The 15,554-nt window shown below is 47.7% G+C and overlaps 1 protein-coding gene across 9 annotated transcripts in view; it reads right to left on the bottom strand.

Annotated features, from left to right (window-relative positions):
• Nucleotides 1-15,554, bottom strand: part of MAP2K4 (mitogen-activated protein kinase kinase 4) — a 133,820-nt gene that overhangs the window by 115,259 nt on the left and 3,007 nt on the right. For 6 of the 9 annotated variants that reach the window (XM_067547721.1, XM_067547724.1, XM_067547722.1 and 3 more), the window contains exon 1: nt 11,266-11,527. The exons of the other annotated variants lie outside the window; for them this stretch is intronic. In XM_067547721.1, the coding sequence (XP_067403822.1) occupies nt 11,266-11,380 (115 nt within the window). In that variant the 5' untranslated portion in view covers nt 11,381-11,527. Of the gene's footprint in view, nt 1-11,265; nt 11,528-15,554 lie in introns of those variants that run through there. 9 annotated transcript variants of the gene reach the window in all.

The following is a 15,554-nucleotide window of genomic DNA, read 5'->3' as shown; positions in this document are numbered from 1 at the left end:
ATTCATGAAGACTGTCAAAGGCCCATCTCTTGGCACACCTAAGAAAAAGGATCAGATGGACTATGTTTTCAATGCTTCAGTTCTTGCCATTTGGACCTTCTCTTCATGGTATTCAGTGCAGAATGTTTTGTTTTTGCAAGTGCCAACCTCCATTGTCAATAAAATGCAAATACAAAGGCTTTGATTTGGAAGAATCAATTTAGGACTGAGAAATAAGAATTTATGAGGTATACAGAAACTTTAGTTTCCCCTACTGTTCACTCTGCAGTAGCTAATGCACCTACTCTGCTAAAGCGCAAGACTGTTTTGCTCCATTCAAAATGGGGGCAAGGGCGCAGAGAGGGAGTCAAACAGTGATAGACATGATGCTGTCAAGCAACCACAATTGCATTACAAACAACAGCGGGTTTTCAAAACGATTCTTCAGTCTGGGTCCTTGCACCGGAACAGGGACCCCTGCACTAGGGCTGACGCTTGGAATGCCCAGGTCAGGGACCACACTCATTTTTGGAGGTGCTCTGCAGTATCATGTGTCAGGCCTTACATAAATCCAAGCCAGCAGCATGTATGCCTCATGCAGGGTATGCAAGTACAAAGCAGGCAGGCTACCGATGGAGATTCCTATGAGGCCATTCACACGATAGTCTGGGCTGAAAAGTTCAATAATCCTCTTTAAGCAGGTGAAGGTCAACTGCTGCTTGGTTGTGTGTGCCCTGGCCCAGTCATGCCCTGGCCTTTCAAGTTGACTGTAAGGAAGCACAAATGTTATCCACACTTTTGAGACTTTGTAACTACAGTAATTAAAAAACTTGGCTTGAAGCACTGGAGTTCCCAGAGCAGAGTGAGAGCCCATAAATGGCAGGAAAAGTGCACTACAGAATCTTCAAAAACTAGAGCCCAAGGAAGGCCCAAATTTTGCCCAACTGAAGGCTGTGCTGGTAACTTGCCAGGAGCCCAAAAGCTGAACTGAATTATGATAAAATAACCAGTTTGCAAACAGCTTCAAGCTTAAGACAGACATGCAGCCTGTGGAGAACACGGATCCCAGAATGCTCTGATTGATGCACAGTACTGCATGCTGGTCTGTAGTCAGACACTAAATTGGAGTGTGGCTACATTGTAAAAACCCACGAGCTGCATTTTGCTGCCTTGAGCTTATCTAGTTTTATTTATCTTTGATTTTAAAATGAATCCTTCCTGTGCTCTGAACACACAGACAAATATTGTATTATAGCATTAAACCATTTCAAATCAGGTCAAAACCATGTCTCCTCACCCACTGCAAACATCTCCCACTAGCTCCACCCAAGTACTCATCCCTCTCCCACATCGAAGAACAATCCTGGGAGAATAAGCAAGCCATGCACAGTGACATGAAGGTCAGAACATCTGGGATCTGATGAATACTGAGGTAGGAGGCCAATTAGACCTTTCTACACAAGCAGGTTGAACTGGTTTAACTTAAGGTGTGACCACAAACTGAGGCAAATCCTTGGGGGCATTGTTATTTCAAGACAAGAGTAGCTTATTTTGGGTCAGTTTAAACAGATTCCAAATCTATTTAAGATAAACCAAAATAAACCTGGTGCAAACCAAAATAAATGTATCCACAAAGGGTTTGCACCGAATTAACTAAACCATGCAGACAAGTCTTTACACCCCAGAAGCCCTGCCTGCACCACTTTGCAATTAAATGCAGGGAGGACATTAGCTTCAGCGCCTCAGATTGCAAAATCCATCAGGACACAAAGAGACAGGCAGTTCTCTGAAGTAACCAGGATCCCACCCATTTAAGGCTGTATATGTTAAAACCCTCATCATAAAAACCACACCAGGCAACAAACTGGCACCCAATGCAGGTCCTGGGGCACAAAATGAAGTGCTCCCTGTTACAAACATGCCTTAAGAAACAAACTGCCACTGCACATCACATTAAGTTTCAGAGTGGGCTTAAAAATGACTTGCATTAGAGTCTTTTTGCCTTTTTTGTTTAATGGAAAAAATATTTCCAGGGTTCATTTTATACAAAAGAAGTTTTCTGCTTGTTTCCCCTATTAGAAATGCAGGGTTTGTCTATCTTAGAAGATTCCAACTGGCAAATTGAAATGATAATATCGAAAGTACCAAAGAAGTGAAACCTGACTGTGATGGGAAGAGACCTGTAATTCAGGCTATTTAAAACTCTGTTTTTATTAACACCTATTTAACTAAATACCCTGAGGAGGAGAAAATCTGTGCTGAAGGAACACCATCAATTTGAAACTCATGATTGTTTCTGAAAACTTTATAAATATTAGTGTTACAAGTAACCCCTGAAATATCTGGAATTGATTTAGTTGCTTATTGCATTTAACACCACTTCGTGTACAGTCCAGTTAGTTGTTTTATTCATGGTCAGTGACATCATTCTTGCACTACTCTGGAGTAGCTCGTATACACACATTTCTCCATGTTCTGCTAGGCATTGCTTACTAGTAACAGAGTTCCAGAGGGGTAGCCGTGTTAGTCTGTATAGAGCAAAAACAACTTGAGTTCTGTAGCACTTTAAAGACTAACCATTTTAATTTCAGTAGGCATAAGCTTTTGTGAGCCTCAGCTCACTTCCTCAGATGCACAACTGCATTAAAATGGTTAGTCTTTAAAGTGCTACAGAACTCAAGTTGTTTTTACTAGTAACAGCAACTGCCAAGCGAGAACTGCAGCAGCAGCACACAGGTGTATTACTTCTCTTCAGCATTACCATTAGATAAGGAAATGATGGATCTGTTTGTATGTATTATGAACAATGGAAAGGGGAATAATACAGTGACAACTGAAATGGTAATGCCTGCACCCTGTAGATCTCGAAACACTTTACATAGGATGGTAAGTATCATCCCCTGTTTAGAGGTGGGGAAACTGAGGCATGGAGATTAAGTGACTTGCCAAAGATCACACAGCAGGTCCTTGAAGTAGCAAGGAGGAGAATAGAGGCAGAGTTGCTGACACACCATATCACACCAGAAGCGGGTGCTCCAAGAGAGAGAGACTAAAACACTTCTATACCAACAAAACATCGCCTCATTCAAACCCTCCTGAGTTTTTGCCATTAGTGCTGTTTGCTTCCTGCGTTGCCCAGACTGAGCAAAATTCCCATAGACTGGACAGTTTCTTCTCTTTTAATTTCACTTTTTAGGTAGGCACATTTAATTTGAAATTTAGCCCAAATTTCAACTTCTGTTTAAAAAACACTCGTATCTTATCAAACCCAAATCCATAGAAAACTCCAGAGCTCCAAAAGCATTAGACATTAAAAGTTGGCTACTTTGCTTTGATTTTGGAGGCGAGTTCTCTTCTCCTCTATAAATGCTGTAGGGAAAATAATATTTCCATTCCAACTACAATCATGTCTCCCAAGCCTTCCTTATTCCACATATATAGGAACTAAAAACACGTTTGATTGTGAATGTGCTTCCATCAAACTTGCTTTTGAAAATTACATAAAGGAAAAAAAAGGAGACTTTTCTCCATCAACTTTGTTTCTTTAGATGGCCCTGTCTTGACAGGCAAAAAGAGTGTATTTTTTATTCATACGAACTCAATCAAGTTAACATAACAACTGGAAAGCCTTCTTAACAACTCTGAAGACAAGCTAACACATTTGGACCCTGCCTTCACTAACAAAAAAGGTACATACGTAACAGCCGAGTGTGGATAAACCAAGTGTTAAAATTTCAAGTTGTCTTGTCAACACTAATTTACACGTGATACTTTATGCATGCGTGTGCAAACTGAGGCCTGGTCTACACTAGGAAATTACATTGGTATAACTAAGTCGCTCAGGGATTTGAAAAATCCACACCCCTAATCAACGCTGTTAAGCTGACCTAACCTCAGGTGTAGACAGCACTAGGTTGATGGGAAAATTCTCCCATCAACCCAGCTGCTGCTTCTCAGAGAGGTGGAGTAGCTACGCTGAGGGGAGAACCTCTTTCGTCAGCATAAGTAGTTTCTTCACTGAAGCAGTGCAGCATTTTAAGTGCAGACAAGCCCTGACACACCCATGCAGAGAAAGAGCAATTCTAGCTGATGCCTCCCTTAGAGATCATGAGAGCCCTCAAGGAAGCAGCACAGGCACTAGATGATCCACTAACTCATCTTGAGCCTAGGGCTTGGAGCTGCCATCCCAGGATGGCTCCTCCCTGATGAGGAAGCTTGAAAATTGAAGACTTAGGAGGGTGAAAATTGGGGGGTCTCCCTGCTCCCCAGGATCTATTCTTTCTCTCTGAACTTCCCTAATCTCTCTTATGGTATGTGTACACATAAGCCACTGCAGTGGCCCAGCCATACTGCTGCGGCACTTCCATGAAGACACTACCTACGCCGATGGGCATGGGTCTCCCATTGGTGTAGATAGTCCACCTCCCTGACAGGCTGTAGCTGGGTGGATGGGAAAATTCTCCCAATTGACCTAGAACTGTCTACACCGGGGGTTAGTCAGATTAATTGTGTTGCTCACACTTCTGGCTACATAGTTATATCGACCCAATTTCCTAGTGTAGACCAGGCATTACTCTATATCCCTGCTGGGATTCTCTCACCGCCTCTTTTTCCCCTCCCAATCCCCAGGTTAACTCAGACCCACTAGTCAATCCTCTGCCTTTCAGCCTCATCAGTTTTCTGTCTGAGTTATTTTGTCCCCAATCTGCAGTCTGTCCAAAACGTGGGCTGGGGAAGCCTATCTGAACCACTGAACATCCCCAGAAAGGAGCACTGTGGTGCCCCTGAATCAAGAGGATGAAGTGTGCATGCCCAAGGACCAAGGGAGTCACCACAGAACAGGGCTGGAATCCAGAAACTGGTTGGCTGGGAAGCCTGCTTCACGGCACAGCCCCATAACAGAGGGCTGTAGAGCCCCTTAACCAAGAGGATGGAGTTTTGCAGGGATCAAGGCAAGAGACCTGTGGGAAAGACTCTCCAGAGAGGCTAGGGGATGCAGTGGGACTGGCAGAGTTTGCTTGCAGAGAAGGAATTACAGGAGGCCCTGAAGCAAGGGTATATTGGACATGAAGCTCCCTAGTGCCATTGTAAAGCTCATCAATTCCAGCTAAGTTTCCCCTCACCGCTCGCTCTCTCTCTCTCTCACACACTCTCACACACACACACACACACACACACACACACACACCAGAGTCCCACTGCAGAGGAGGATGGGGGGCAGGTGACAGGAAGATCCGGTGGTATGGGGAGCCAGGACCTCTTTTTTACTCCAGAGCAGTCTAGCCACTCCCAGCAGTCCAGCTGTGCTGAGCCTGATGCAGAAGAGGGAAGCTCTGGTAAATATTCAGTTTGCTTCAATACTGCAGTGACACATCTGCACATTATTGATTTTTAATCGGGCTAGAAGAGGTAATGAAATAACAGTTGCTATCCATTTCTCATTTCCCTGTACAGCTAGACAGAGGGGGGCCTTGCAGAAAGGTTTGTTTATGCTGGGATGTCCTATGAAACCTCCACAGATCTCTAGGAAACTTCTTGCAGGTAAACAGCAATCCTCTGCTGTAGGTTTTTGGGAGGGCTGCCTTGTTTCTTCCTCCACAGCAAGACACTTTGCCACGCCACTGGGCTATTACTTCAGCAGGCACCATTGCAACACACAAGCTAGCAGAATAGGGAACCAGTCTGCAGCCACACACATGCAGGAGCAGCTTCTTTGCAGCCTGAGTTACCCTCAGGAATCAGATATCAGCTAAAATCACCACCGCCTGTGGAAAATTGTGCCAGTTTTCAGTGCTATAACCCTACACATTTGTATTGATAACCCAGTGCTACCGCTCCCCCCCAACTCACCCCCTCCTCTGGGCCACACTCACCACGGCTGGGGCTGCCACCATGCTGTATGACTCCCAAGGGAAAGTGAGCAAGTTGTGCGTGTAACTTGTTTGGATCAAGGGGTGTAGTGCATTGACAGTAGAACCTCTGTCCATTGTTTCTTTAGCAGCTGCAGACATGGCCTTGAGGATCTCCTCATGCACGCCGGAGGAGCAGCTTGGCCAGATAAGCAGAAGAAAGAAGAGGTTTAAGGAAGATGTGTTCCAGGAGATGCTGCAATTCTCTGGTGCTTTGGATTGCGAGCAGAGAGCTTGGAGAGAGGCAATCAATGAGAAAATGTGGCGGAAAGGAAGCGGGGCCAGGAACAGATGATAATGCTGCTCAGAGAGCAAAGGGACATGCTGCAGTCTCTCACTGAACTTCAGGCTGAATACATCCATGCTCACCACCCCCTACAGCCCATACAGAACTGCATCCCAGGACTTTCGTACACTCCCCATACACATTCCACATATCTTCCATTGCCGCAACAGTACCCCAGGCACTCCACCATGTGGGAGATTCAAAATGACAGCTGGACATACTCCTAGGTGTGAGACCCTCGTTGGTGTATGTGCTTGTGAATTCACTGTCCCTTCCCCTTCAAAGACACTTTTCCTTGTGTGTATTAAGTTTACCTTAACATGACACAGGTATGTTTGCATGGGTGTGGAATAAAAATCACCACCTGGAAAGTGAACGAATCTTTATTATTCTCCAACACATGTGGACAGTAGCAATAGGTACATTTGCATTGTTATAGTAGCACACACAGAGCCATCATTACACGGTTCATACCACGGTGCAAAAACAAACAAACAAACAAAAAAACGCCAGGCTCAACACAACAGCAACACACATTCCTGTGGCTCATTGTTAAAATGCTCCTTCATAGCCTTCAATGACCTGAATTGCTCCTCGCTGAGCCCCTCTAATAGTCCTGGTATCTGGCTGCTCAAAATCAGAAGACAGCCTTCAACTTCATCCACAGGGAAACTTCTCCCCCTTTGCTTCACACATATTATGAAGAGCACAGCAGGCAGTTATGACCATGGGGATATTGCCATCACTGAGGTCTAACCTCCTGAGGAGACAGCGCCAGTGACCCTTTAATCAGCTAAAGGCACATTCAACAGTGATTCTGCACTTGCTGAGCCTGCTGTTGAAGCACTTCTTGCTGCACCAAGCATGCCAGTGTATGGCTGCATAAGCCACCGGAGAAAGGAGTAGGTTGGGTCTCCCAGGATCACTGTTGGCATTTCCACATCCCCAATGGTAATCCTCTGATCTAGAAAGAAAGTCACTGCTTGCAGCATTCTGTATCAGCTTTCCCTGACCAGCGCGCACTGATGTCGGTGAAAAGACCAGTGATTGCTTTTAATACCATAGAATAGTAGCCCTTTCTGTTGATGTACTCCACCGCAAGGAGTCTAGGACCAAAAGGGGGATATGCATGCCATCTCTGGCCCCACCAGTTAGGGAACCCCTTTGCTGCAAGGCCATCCACTATTTCACATACATTGCCCAGAGTCACAATCCTTCGTAGCAGGATGCAATTAATGGCCCTGCACATTTGCAACACTGCAACCCCCACAGTTGATTTGCCAACTCCAATTTGATTCCTGACGGATCAATAACAACCTGGCATTGCAAGCTTCCACACAGCAATCGCCACCTGCTTCTCCACTGTGAGTGTAGCTCGGATTTTGGTGTTCTTGCGCCAAAGGGCAGCAGTGAGCTCAGAGCACAGTTCCAAGAAGGTGTCTTTGCGCATCCAAAAGCTCTGCAGCCACTGCTTGTCATCCCATACCTGCATGACAATGCAATCCCACTACTTGGTGCTTGTTTCTCAAGCCCAGAACTGATGGTCCACCAAGTGCAGCTGCTCGGTGAATGCTAACAGCAATCTTGATTTGTTTCTTTCCAGGCACACAGCAAGGCAGACACTAAGGCACCGTCATCAAACTCACAGCTCATAAATACTGCAAGATCAAGCGAGTTGTGTTCATAAAGCTCTCCACAATACTGGAGAGCAGTGCAGGATCCAGGCTTTCTGATAGAGATGGAGGGCACGCAGGTTACAAGAGCTACTGAAAAGCGGCATGAAACGTACTAGGAAGTCCACGGAATGATAGGATGGAGAAAACTGCATCATGGGATGGTGAAACTGCCCGCATTAGGCATTGCAAACCATTCCCAAAACACCCTGCAGCAGATGGTGGTGAGTTGCATAGTGGAATAGCTATCCACGGTGTACTGCTCTGTGTTGTGCTCCGCCAACACAATTGTAGTGTGGACGTGCAACAGCGGTTTAATTACAACTGTGGCTGAATGTCGACCTCATTTAAGTCAATTTAACTCTGTAGTGTAGACATGGCCCAAGTTTCTAGTTTTTTGCAAAGGTAGAGGGCCAACCATCAGACATACAGTACTATACTATGAAAATCTGAAATCTTAGCCACACCCAAAATAAGAGTAATATTTTAACGATAAATTGATCGTTAAAGTATTCTTAGTATACTTTCTCAAAGCAAGTATTAAGGTAACCGACGAAAGAAACGAGAAATCAAGAAATAAAGAACTGCTCAGTGATTGGGGATGTGGTCGCTAGGAGCCAAATCAGAATTGCTCCTCCACAATCCAGCCATAGGCTGGCTGATAAAGTGTGACACAAGAAAGTTTACTCACAGAAATTGTACTAATTTAACTACATCAGTTTCCACTTGGTTTGTTACTGAATTAACACACAAGAAGGCAATGCGGTATCTATCCTGATACCAACTAAGGGCTACAAAATATGTTGGGTTTCAAAACATTAGATAATGCAATTTTAAACACAACTTTGTACCTAGTGCAGACAGAACAGTTGTGTTTAAGAACATGTTAATAGGCTATGGTGAATCATAATGCTAAATGCTGGGATCCCTCTATCAGTTAGTATGTTTTTAAACATCACTGCCTTTGGGTCTGCTACCTATTAAGTGGTGTGTAAATACATATTACTTAAAGCAACTTAGCTATTGGGTTAAAACACAACCTATTTGCCTAGTTTAGATATGCCCTTGGAAAGTTACATTTGGGCACAGGCTATAAATCAGTGCTTACAACGTTCAATTCACTAGGGTTACAGTTCTTAGGTCAAATGACAGACCTGGTCTTCTGTGGCCTTTTATTAAGAAACCAGTTTGTAAATAAAACCACCCACTATTAGACAGATCATTTTATGTGCCCTCATGTTGGGAAATTAAGGATCCACTGAGCCTGCCTATTCCCAGTACTAGTTTCCAACTATGCTCATGCAGGGGCAAAAATGTATGCCTGTTGTTCCCTTCCAGCCAGAGTTTTTGCAGCAAACATGCTGCTGGAAATTCTATAGGGAGTAATTGCAGCCTAAACTAACACAAGGAAAGAAAAACCTTGTACTCTGCATCAGATCAACCTAACATTCCGGGAGACCCCAGAATAAACTTTTGCCCAGAATGGTGGACAAAGAACAGCCAGACTGGGATGAATCACTTGCCACAAGAAATATTTAAGAAATAGGCAGAACACTGATCTAATAAGATATAAAATTCAGATTAAAACTTGCCTTCCTTTGGCAAATGCTCACTTGTTTACATACTTTAACTCAATGACTGTTCTGCTGCAGAGCTTACATGTGTTACTGAGGAAAACACTGGTTTTACACCAAAATAACCTGCTACAGCAGAACTATGGGAAAGTTATGGGACCATGTCTAACCTGCACATGCATGCTTAAAATAAAGATCAAGAGCCTATTCGCTATGCATGTAGTTACCTAATAAAAGGGGTAGGAGTCTGAAATCAGAAGTGAATGCCTTCTGGAGAAGAATGGCTGCTTTCTTACTCTGTTTAGAGATCTTCTGAGACAGTCAAAATAGCACTAGCAGGATCTAGTTGCCCCTAAAGAGGAGTATATTCAAATATATGCAACAGTTTTTAAGCTACATTAAGTGGGTATTTCTGAGCCCAGAGCACCATCCTCACAGGACAGGAGATAAGGCTCCAAGAGCAACTCACATTTCCATGGTACAAACAGCCCTGTTTTTGCTACTCATAGTGTGCAGAAGACAGGTGGAGGTGACATGCAGTCACTGAGTAGCACAGCCTGCCAGCACAGGCATGTGAAGACCCCAGCACTTCCCAAAACATTCACCACACACAGCTCTGGAAACGCCTGTGTGCACTCACATACCCCAACCCTAGGAAAACAGCATACCCCTCCACCCCCCCCCCCGGCCTGGCTGCCCTTTTCCATGCTTTAGGCACACTCACCCACCCAGCCTCCCCTCTGACACACACATTGCAAGCACACCCCCCAACACACACTCTGCAGGCACACTCTCGCTCCCCCACCACACACACACTGCGGGCACTCTCACCCCACCCCCCACACTGCGGACATACTCTCATCCCCCCCACCACACACACACACACACTGCGGGCACACTCTTGCCCCCCCACCACACACACTGCAGGCACATCCTCGCCCCCTCACCACACACGCACTGTGGGCACACTCTCCTGCCACACACACACACACTGTGGGCACACACTTGCCCTCCCCACACACATTGAGGGCATGTTCAGCACCCACACAGACACACATTGAGGGCATACTTGTGCCCCTCCTCCAGCCTGGCTCCTCTTACGTACACTGCGAGCACACTCGTCCACAAACACATTGTGGGCACACTCATTCACACACACACACACACACACACATACACAGAGCCTCCAGACACACTCGTGCCCCTCCTCCATCCTGGTTCCCCCTGACATACTGTGGGGACACCCATCCTCCCCACACTGCCCCCCACGCGCACACACTCTCTGCGGGCACACTCGCACCCCTCCCCCAGCGTGGCGCCCACACACACTCCAGGCACACTCGCCCACTCTCACAGGCCCTCGCGCCCCTCCCCCAGCCTGGCTCCCCCTCCCACACTGCGGGCACACTCGCCGCCTCTCCCCCCCCCCCCCCCACGCTGCGCGCACACTCGCCGCCCCCCCCCCAACACTCTCGGGGCACACTCGCGTCGTTCCCCCCCCGCGCCGCACTCAGGCCCGCGGCTGGTCCCGCAGCTAAGGCCTCTCGGCCCGGAGTCGGCGGGTTTCCCTCGGGGCCGCTGGCCGGACCGGCCGCCCGTTGCGGGGGGTGCGCTCCGGCCGCACAGGCCATCGCGGATCGGCGGGCCCCGGCCCCAGCCCCGGCCCGGCCGTTCAGCCACGGAGCGCTCGGCCGAGCCGAGGCCTACCCGGACCCAGCGGCCGGACCGAGCAGGCGGCCCGGAAGCGGCCGGGTTGGGCCGAGGTGCGGAGCCCGGGCCGGGCGCGCCGCGGCGAGGGGACCCGAGCGAGCGAGCGGGCGGGGCCTGGCGCGGGGGTCGCTCACCCTGCATGCTGCTGACCGCCGTGTGCGCCAGCGAGCCGCCGGAGCCCGGGGTGCTGCTCCCGCTGCTGGAGCCGGAGCCGGCGCTGGAGCCGCTGCTGGGGCTGGGAGTCGCCATTGTGCGCGCCAGACACGGAGCAGCGCGGAGGCTGCAATGCAGCAGGGACCCTCCCAGGCAGGACACCTAGAGCCCCGACTCCGTATAGCAGGCGCGGAGCGGAGCCGAGCCTGCCCGTCCGTCCGTCTGCCCGTCCCCCGGGCTGGGGCTCCCAGCGTAACCCCTCCCAAGCAGGCAGGACACCGCCAGCCGACTCTGTGCGGCGGGCGCTGAGCCTGCCCGTCTGGCCCCCGGCAGCGGCCGTTCACTCGGGCCCCGAAAGGGACCTGCGGCTTCCTCCGCGCCCTGACCTGACCTGCCCAGCGAGCCCGAGCCCGCCTTCCCGGGGGGGAACCTAGCCCAGGGTCGCGTATTAGTGTCTGGGCTGCAAGTGATCTCTTCCTCTGGGGGCAGGGAATCCCGCAAGTGGGACATGGGGGCAGGAAGGCTGACTCCTCCGCAGCCCTGACTCTGAGAGCTTCACACGACTAGGTCATGGTCCAAGAGGACTTCTGGGCCAAGTCACTCCCGAGGATGAAGAGGGGACGCGGCTTACCTTGTAATTCAGCCATCTCACCACTTTAGGTTCCATCCGTTCCAGACCCCCTCTCTGTCCCTGCCCTTCTTGCTACCCCTTTCCCTTCTCTATCTCCTGCTACCTCTGGAGTGGCCAAGGAAGGTCACGCTCATCCACCATCTATTCCCTGTTCTCTCTATCTCCTCCTAGCATTCATGGAAACCTGGATTCCCTCCGCACACACCTTAGGCCCAACACACACTACCTCTGCAGCTGCACTCATTTTTTCACATACACCGTCCCATGTCATCCCCAAAGGACCACGGGGAGGGTGTCAGACTCCTCCCCCCACCCAGCCTCCCCACCCACCACTTCTAGTCCCTTTCTTCACTTCCTTGGAGTAACATTTCATCAGAGTCTACTCCCCATGTAGCTGTCACCCCTACTCCCCTTTTATGCACCCCAGACACCTTCCTTTCTGGTTCTCCCTTTTCCTCTCTTCTCAGTCTCCCATCCTTATCCTTGATGAGTTCTATTTCCATGTTGATATCATCTGACCCAGTCCATGAAATGCCTGATTCCTCGTCCTCATCTCCTCTTATGATCTTCACCCATGTTCTCTCCCACACCATGTTCACCCATGACTCCTACTCATCAAAATAGCCACTCAATCTTGTTTTCATGAGAAACTGCTAATCCGCCTCCCACAGAGGCAGTAGCTATGTCAGTGGGAGAAGCCCTTCTGTTGACATCGCACTGTCTACATCAGGGGTTAGGTCAGTATAACTACGTCACTCAGGGGAGTGTGACACAGTTCTACTGACATAAATTGGTAATGTAGACCGAGCCTAAAATGCCTGAGGTGGTGGTTCCCCCCCCCGAGGGACCTGGCAAGGAACTTCCTTGGAACTGGAGAGAGACCTGTGGAAAGGCACTTGGACTACTGCTCCTTACTGTGACTAGTGTGGTTTGGTGGATGGTTGAGGTGCTGTGGTCCATGGACTGTCACCTGTGGGGCATTCACACTGATGGCTAGAAAGGGAGTTAGATTACTGCCAAAGGAACAACCTGTGAAGAGAGAGCGCTCTCCCATTGGCCTAGAGCAGCTACATAAGTGATCTTTGGTGGCACAGCTGCATCGGTACAACTGTGCTGCTGTAAGCTTGCTGGTATAGACATGGCCTTAAGGCAGACTGAGAGACATAATTGGGTGTCACTTCCATTTCTGGGTGGAATGAAGAGTCCTTAAGAACCTGGTTGAAACTGACCATGATCAACAAGAGGGCCAGATATACAATGTAACCTCCTATGACTCATGGAATTTCTCCACTACTTAGCAGGGAAGCTGAGCAAAGACCCCAGCCTGAAAACAAAGGACAGAGAAGTGTGAGGTGGGGGTATAAGTGTTGGTTTCTGGAGGAAGCTGGGAGTTCTCTCACCTGGGAACTGACTAAGGAGGTGAGATGGAGAGAGAAAGAGAGACAGAGCCTGAACAAAGGGTTCACTAAAGCTTAGCCAGGCTCTGGGGTAACCAGAAGGGACTATGCTTTAACCTTCATTTCTCTGTGCTAATCTAAGAATTTGCAGATTCTGTAGCCAGGTGACTAATAAATAGTGACCTTCTTTGGAAAAGGCTGTCTGTGTTGCTGTACTACTTGTGGAGGGTGTTGTACCCTGAAGGGGATAGTACAAGCCTCTTTCAGGAGTTGGCAGAGCTAAATCGCTAAAAGCAGGCACAGAGAGATGTAGGGAACACTGATGCTGAAGGCTCAGTCTTGGGGTCCAGGGACCTGCCTCTGTGGAACTGTGGGGTTCCTTGGAGCCTGGGCTGCTAAAGAGACCACTCCCAGGAGACTGGTTACGGGCTGGGGCATACACCAGACCCTGTGATGCATGACACAATGCAGACTGGCATATTACTCTCCTTTAATTCTTTATTAATTGAGTCCTGTATCAGCCATTCCATTATCTTGCCTGGGATCTATGTTAGACAGACAGGCCTACAATTAGCTGATTCTTCCCATTACCCTGTCTAAATATTGTCAATTAACTTTCTTCCAGTCTTCAGGAACTTGCCCAGTGTTCCAAAACATATTGAAAACCAACATTAACGGTTCAGCAAGTGCCTCAGCCCACCCTTTTAAAGCTCTAGGATGCAAGTTATCAATATTGGGAAGTGGCTCACTTTTTACAACATTCACAACTTTAACAGCTTCATCAAGTACTTTTCAGCACCACTATCATCCACTTTGCTAACTAAGCTTCCTGGTCAATTGAGCAATGTATCCAAATGGCTAGTCACAAACCACTGTGTTTTCCTATCATAGGTAAAGCATCATCAGTGTAAGTAAGCGACAATGCAGCAATGCCACTCTATCCCAGCTTCAAAACTGATTGTTGTAAAGCTTCAATGGTCTTTTCCCCTCTGTACAATGTCCTATCCATTAGAAGCAAAACAGGAAGTCCTTGTGTATGGATCAATTTCTTCTGCTCAGACCAGACAAATGTTACAAGTGGAGTAGAAGACAACTCAGTACAGCTGGATGAAACTACAGAAGTAATAGCTAATCAGAACTCTTCTAAACAGATGTTTATGAACACCTGCAGCCAACTCAGGAATTTGTCAGCTGATTTTCTCATTGGAGAGGGGAATTATCAACTAACTTGACTAGCAGCTACACATTCCAACATCTGAGACAGGGTGGAATCAATGTTTCCCTAATTATAATGAGGTTTTTCTATTTGCAGTGACACCAAGTCTGATGCTTCGTGTTTACAGCATTTCCACTGAAGGCCAAAAGGCATCATCTAGTCTGACTTGTATGTAGAACGCAGGCTGTAGAATTTCACCCAGTTACCCTGTAATGATCCCAATAACTTGTTTGGCTAAGGCATATCTTCCAGAAATGCATTCACTCTTGATCTGAAGACTTCAAGAGATGGAGAATACACAACTTACTGTGGTGGTTTTCTCCAGTGATTAGTCACGCTCACTGTTAAAATGGGTGCCTTATTTCTAGTTTGAATTTATCTGGCTTTAACTTTCAGCCATTGGCTCTTGGTATGCCTTTCCCTGCTACGTAAGAGTTCATTAATACATGCTGTTTTCTTCTTGTGTTTGCACCCTCACACACACACACACACCACTGTCACATCGCACATCTTGAGAATTCACATCCTACATGCCTAAATTTTACTGTTACTGTGAAAATAACAATAATTGCACTTACATTAAGAACCAGTCTTTCTTTCATTTGTGATTTGTAAAACCATCCCATGCATACTGCTAAACAAAACGAGCCCCTGTACTTTTCCCTGGTATTGTGTAGAGCAACTTGCATGCAATGATCTCAGTGTATGTTACTGAACATTTAATACATTATGCCTCTCAATTCTCCTGAAAGGCAAATGTCAGCGGATAAAGAGGAAGAGCAGCAGTTTCTCCTCCTCCATTTAATGTGGAGGTACTGCTCACTCTCCTCTTCCTTCCTAGGGCGTGGGGAAGCCTTGCTCTCCCTGATAAAGTGGTTGGTGTGTCCAGCTGGAGGGTCACTTTGTCCTGGATGGAAGAGCACTTACAGCAACTGGAAGTTAGCTGTGCCTAACACAACTGCACAACATTGCCATCTAGTGTTCTCTGGTGCACCGCAGTTCTGAGCTTGCTCACCTTACAACCCC

The sequence above is a fragment of the Emydura macquarii genome, unplaced genomic scaffold, assembly GCF_026122565.2.
Source record: "Emydura macquarii macquarii isolate MOO-44397 ecotype Brisbane River unplaced genomic scaffold, CSIRO-AGI_Emac_v2 contig_1230, whole genome shotgun sequence".
NCBI lineage: Eukaryota > Metazoa > Chordata > Testudines > Chelidae > Emydura > Emydura macquarii.
This window is presented reverse-complemented; position numbering and strand designations above follow the sequence as displayed.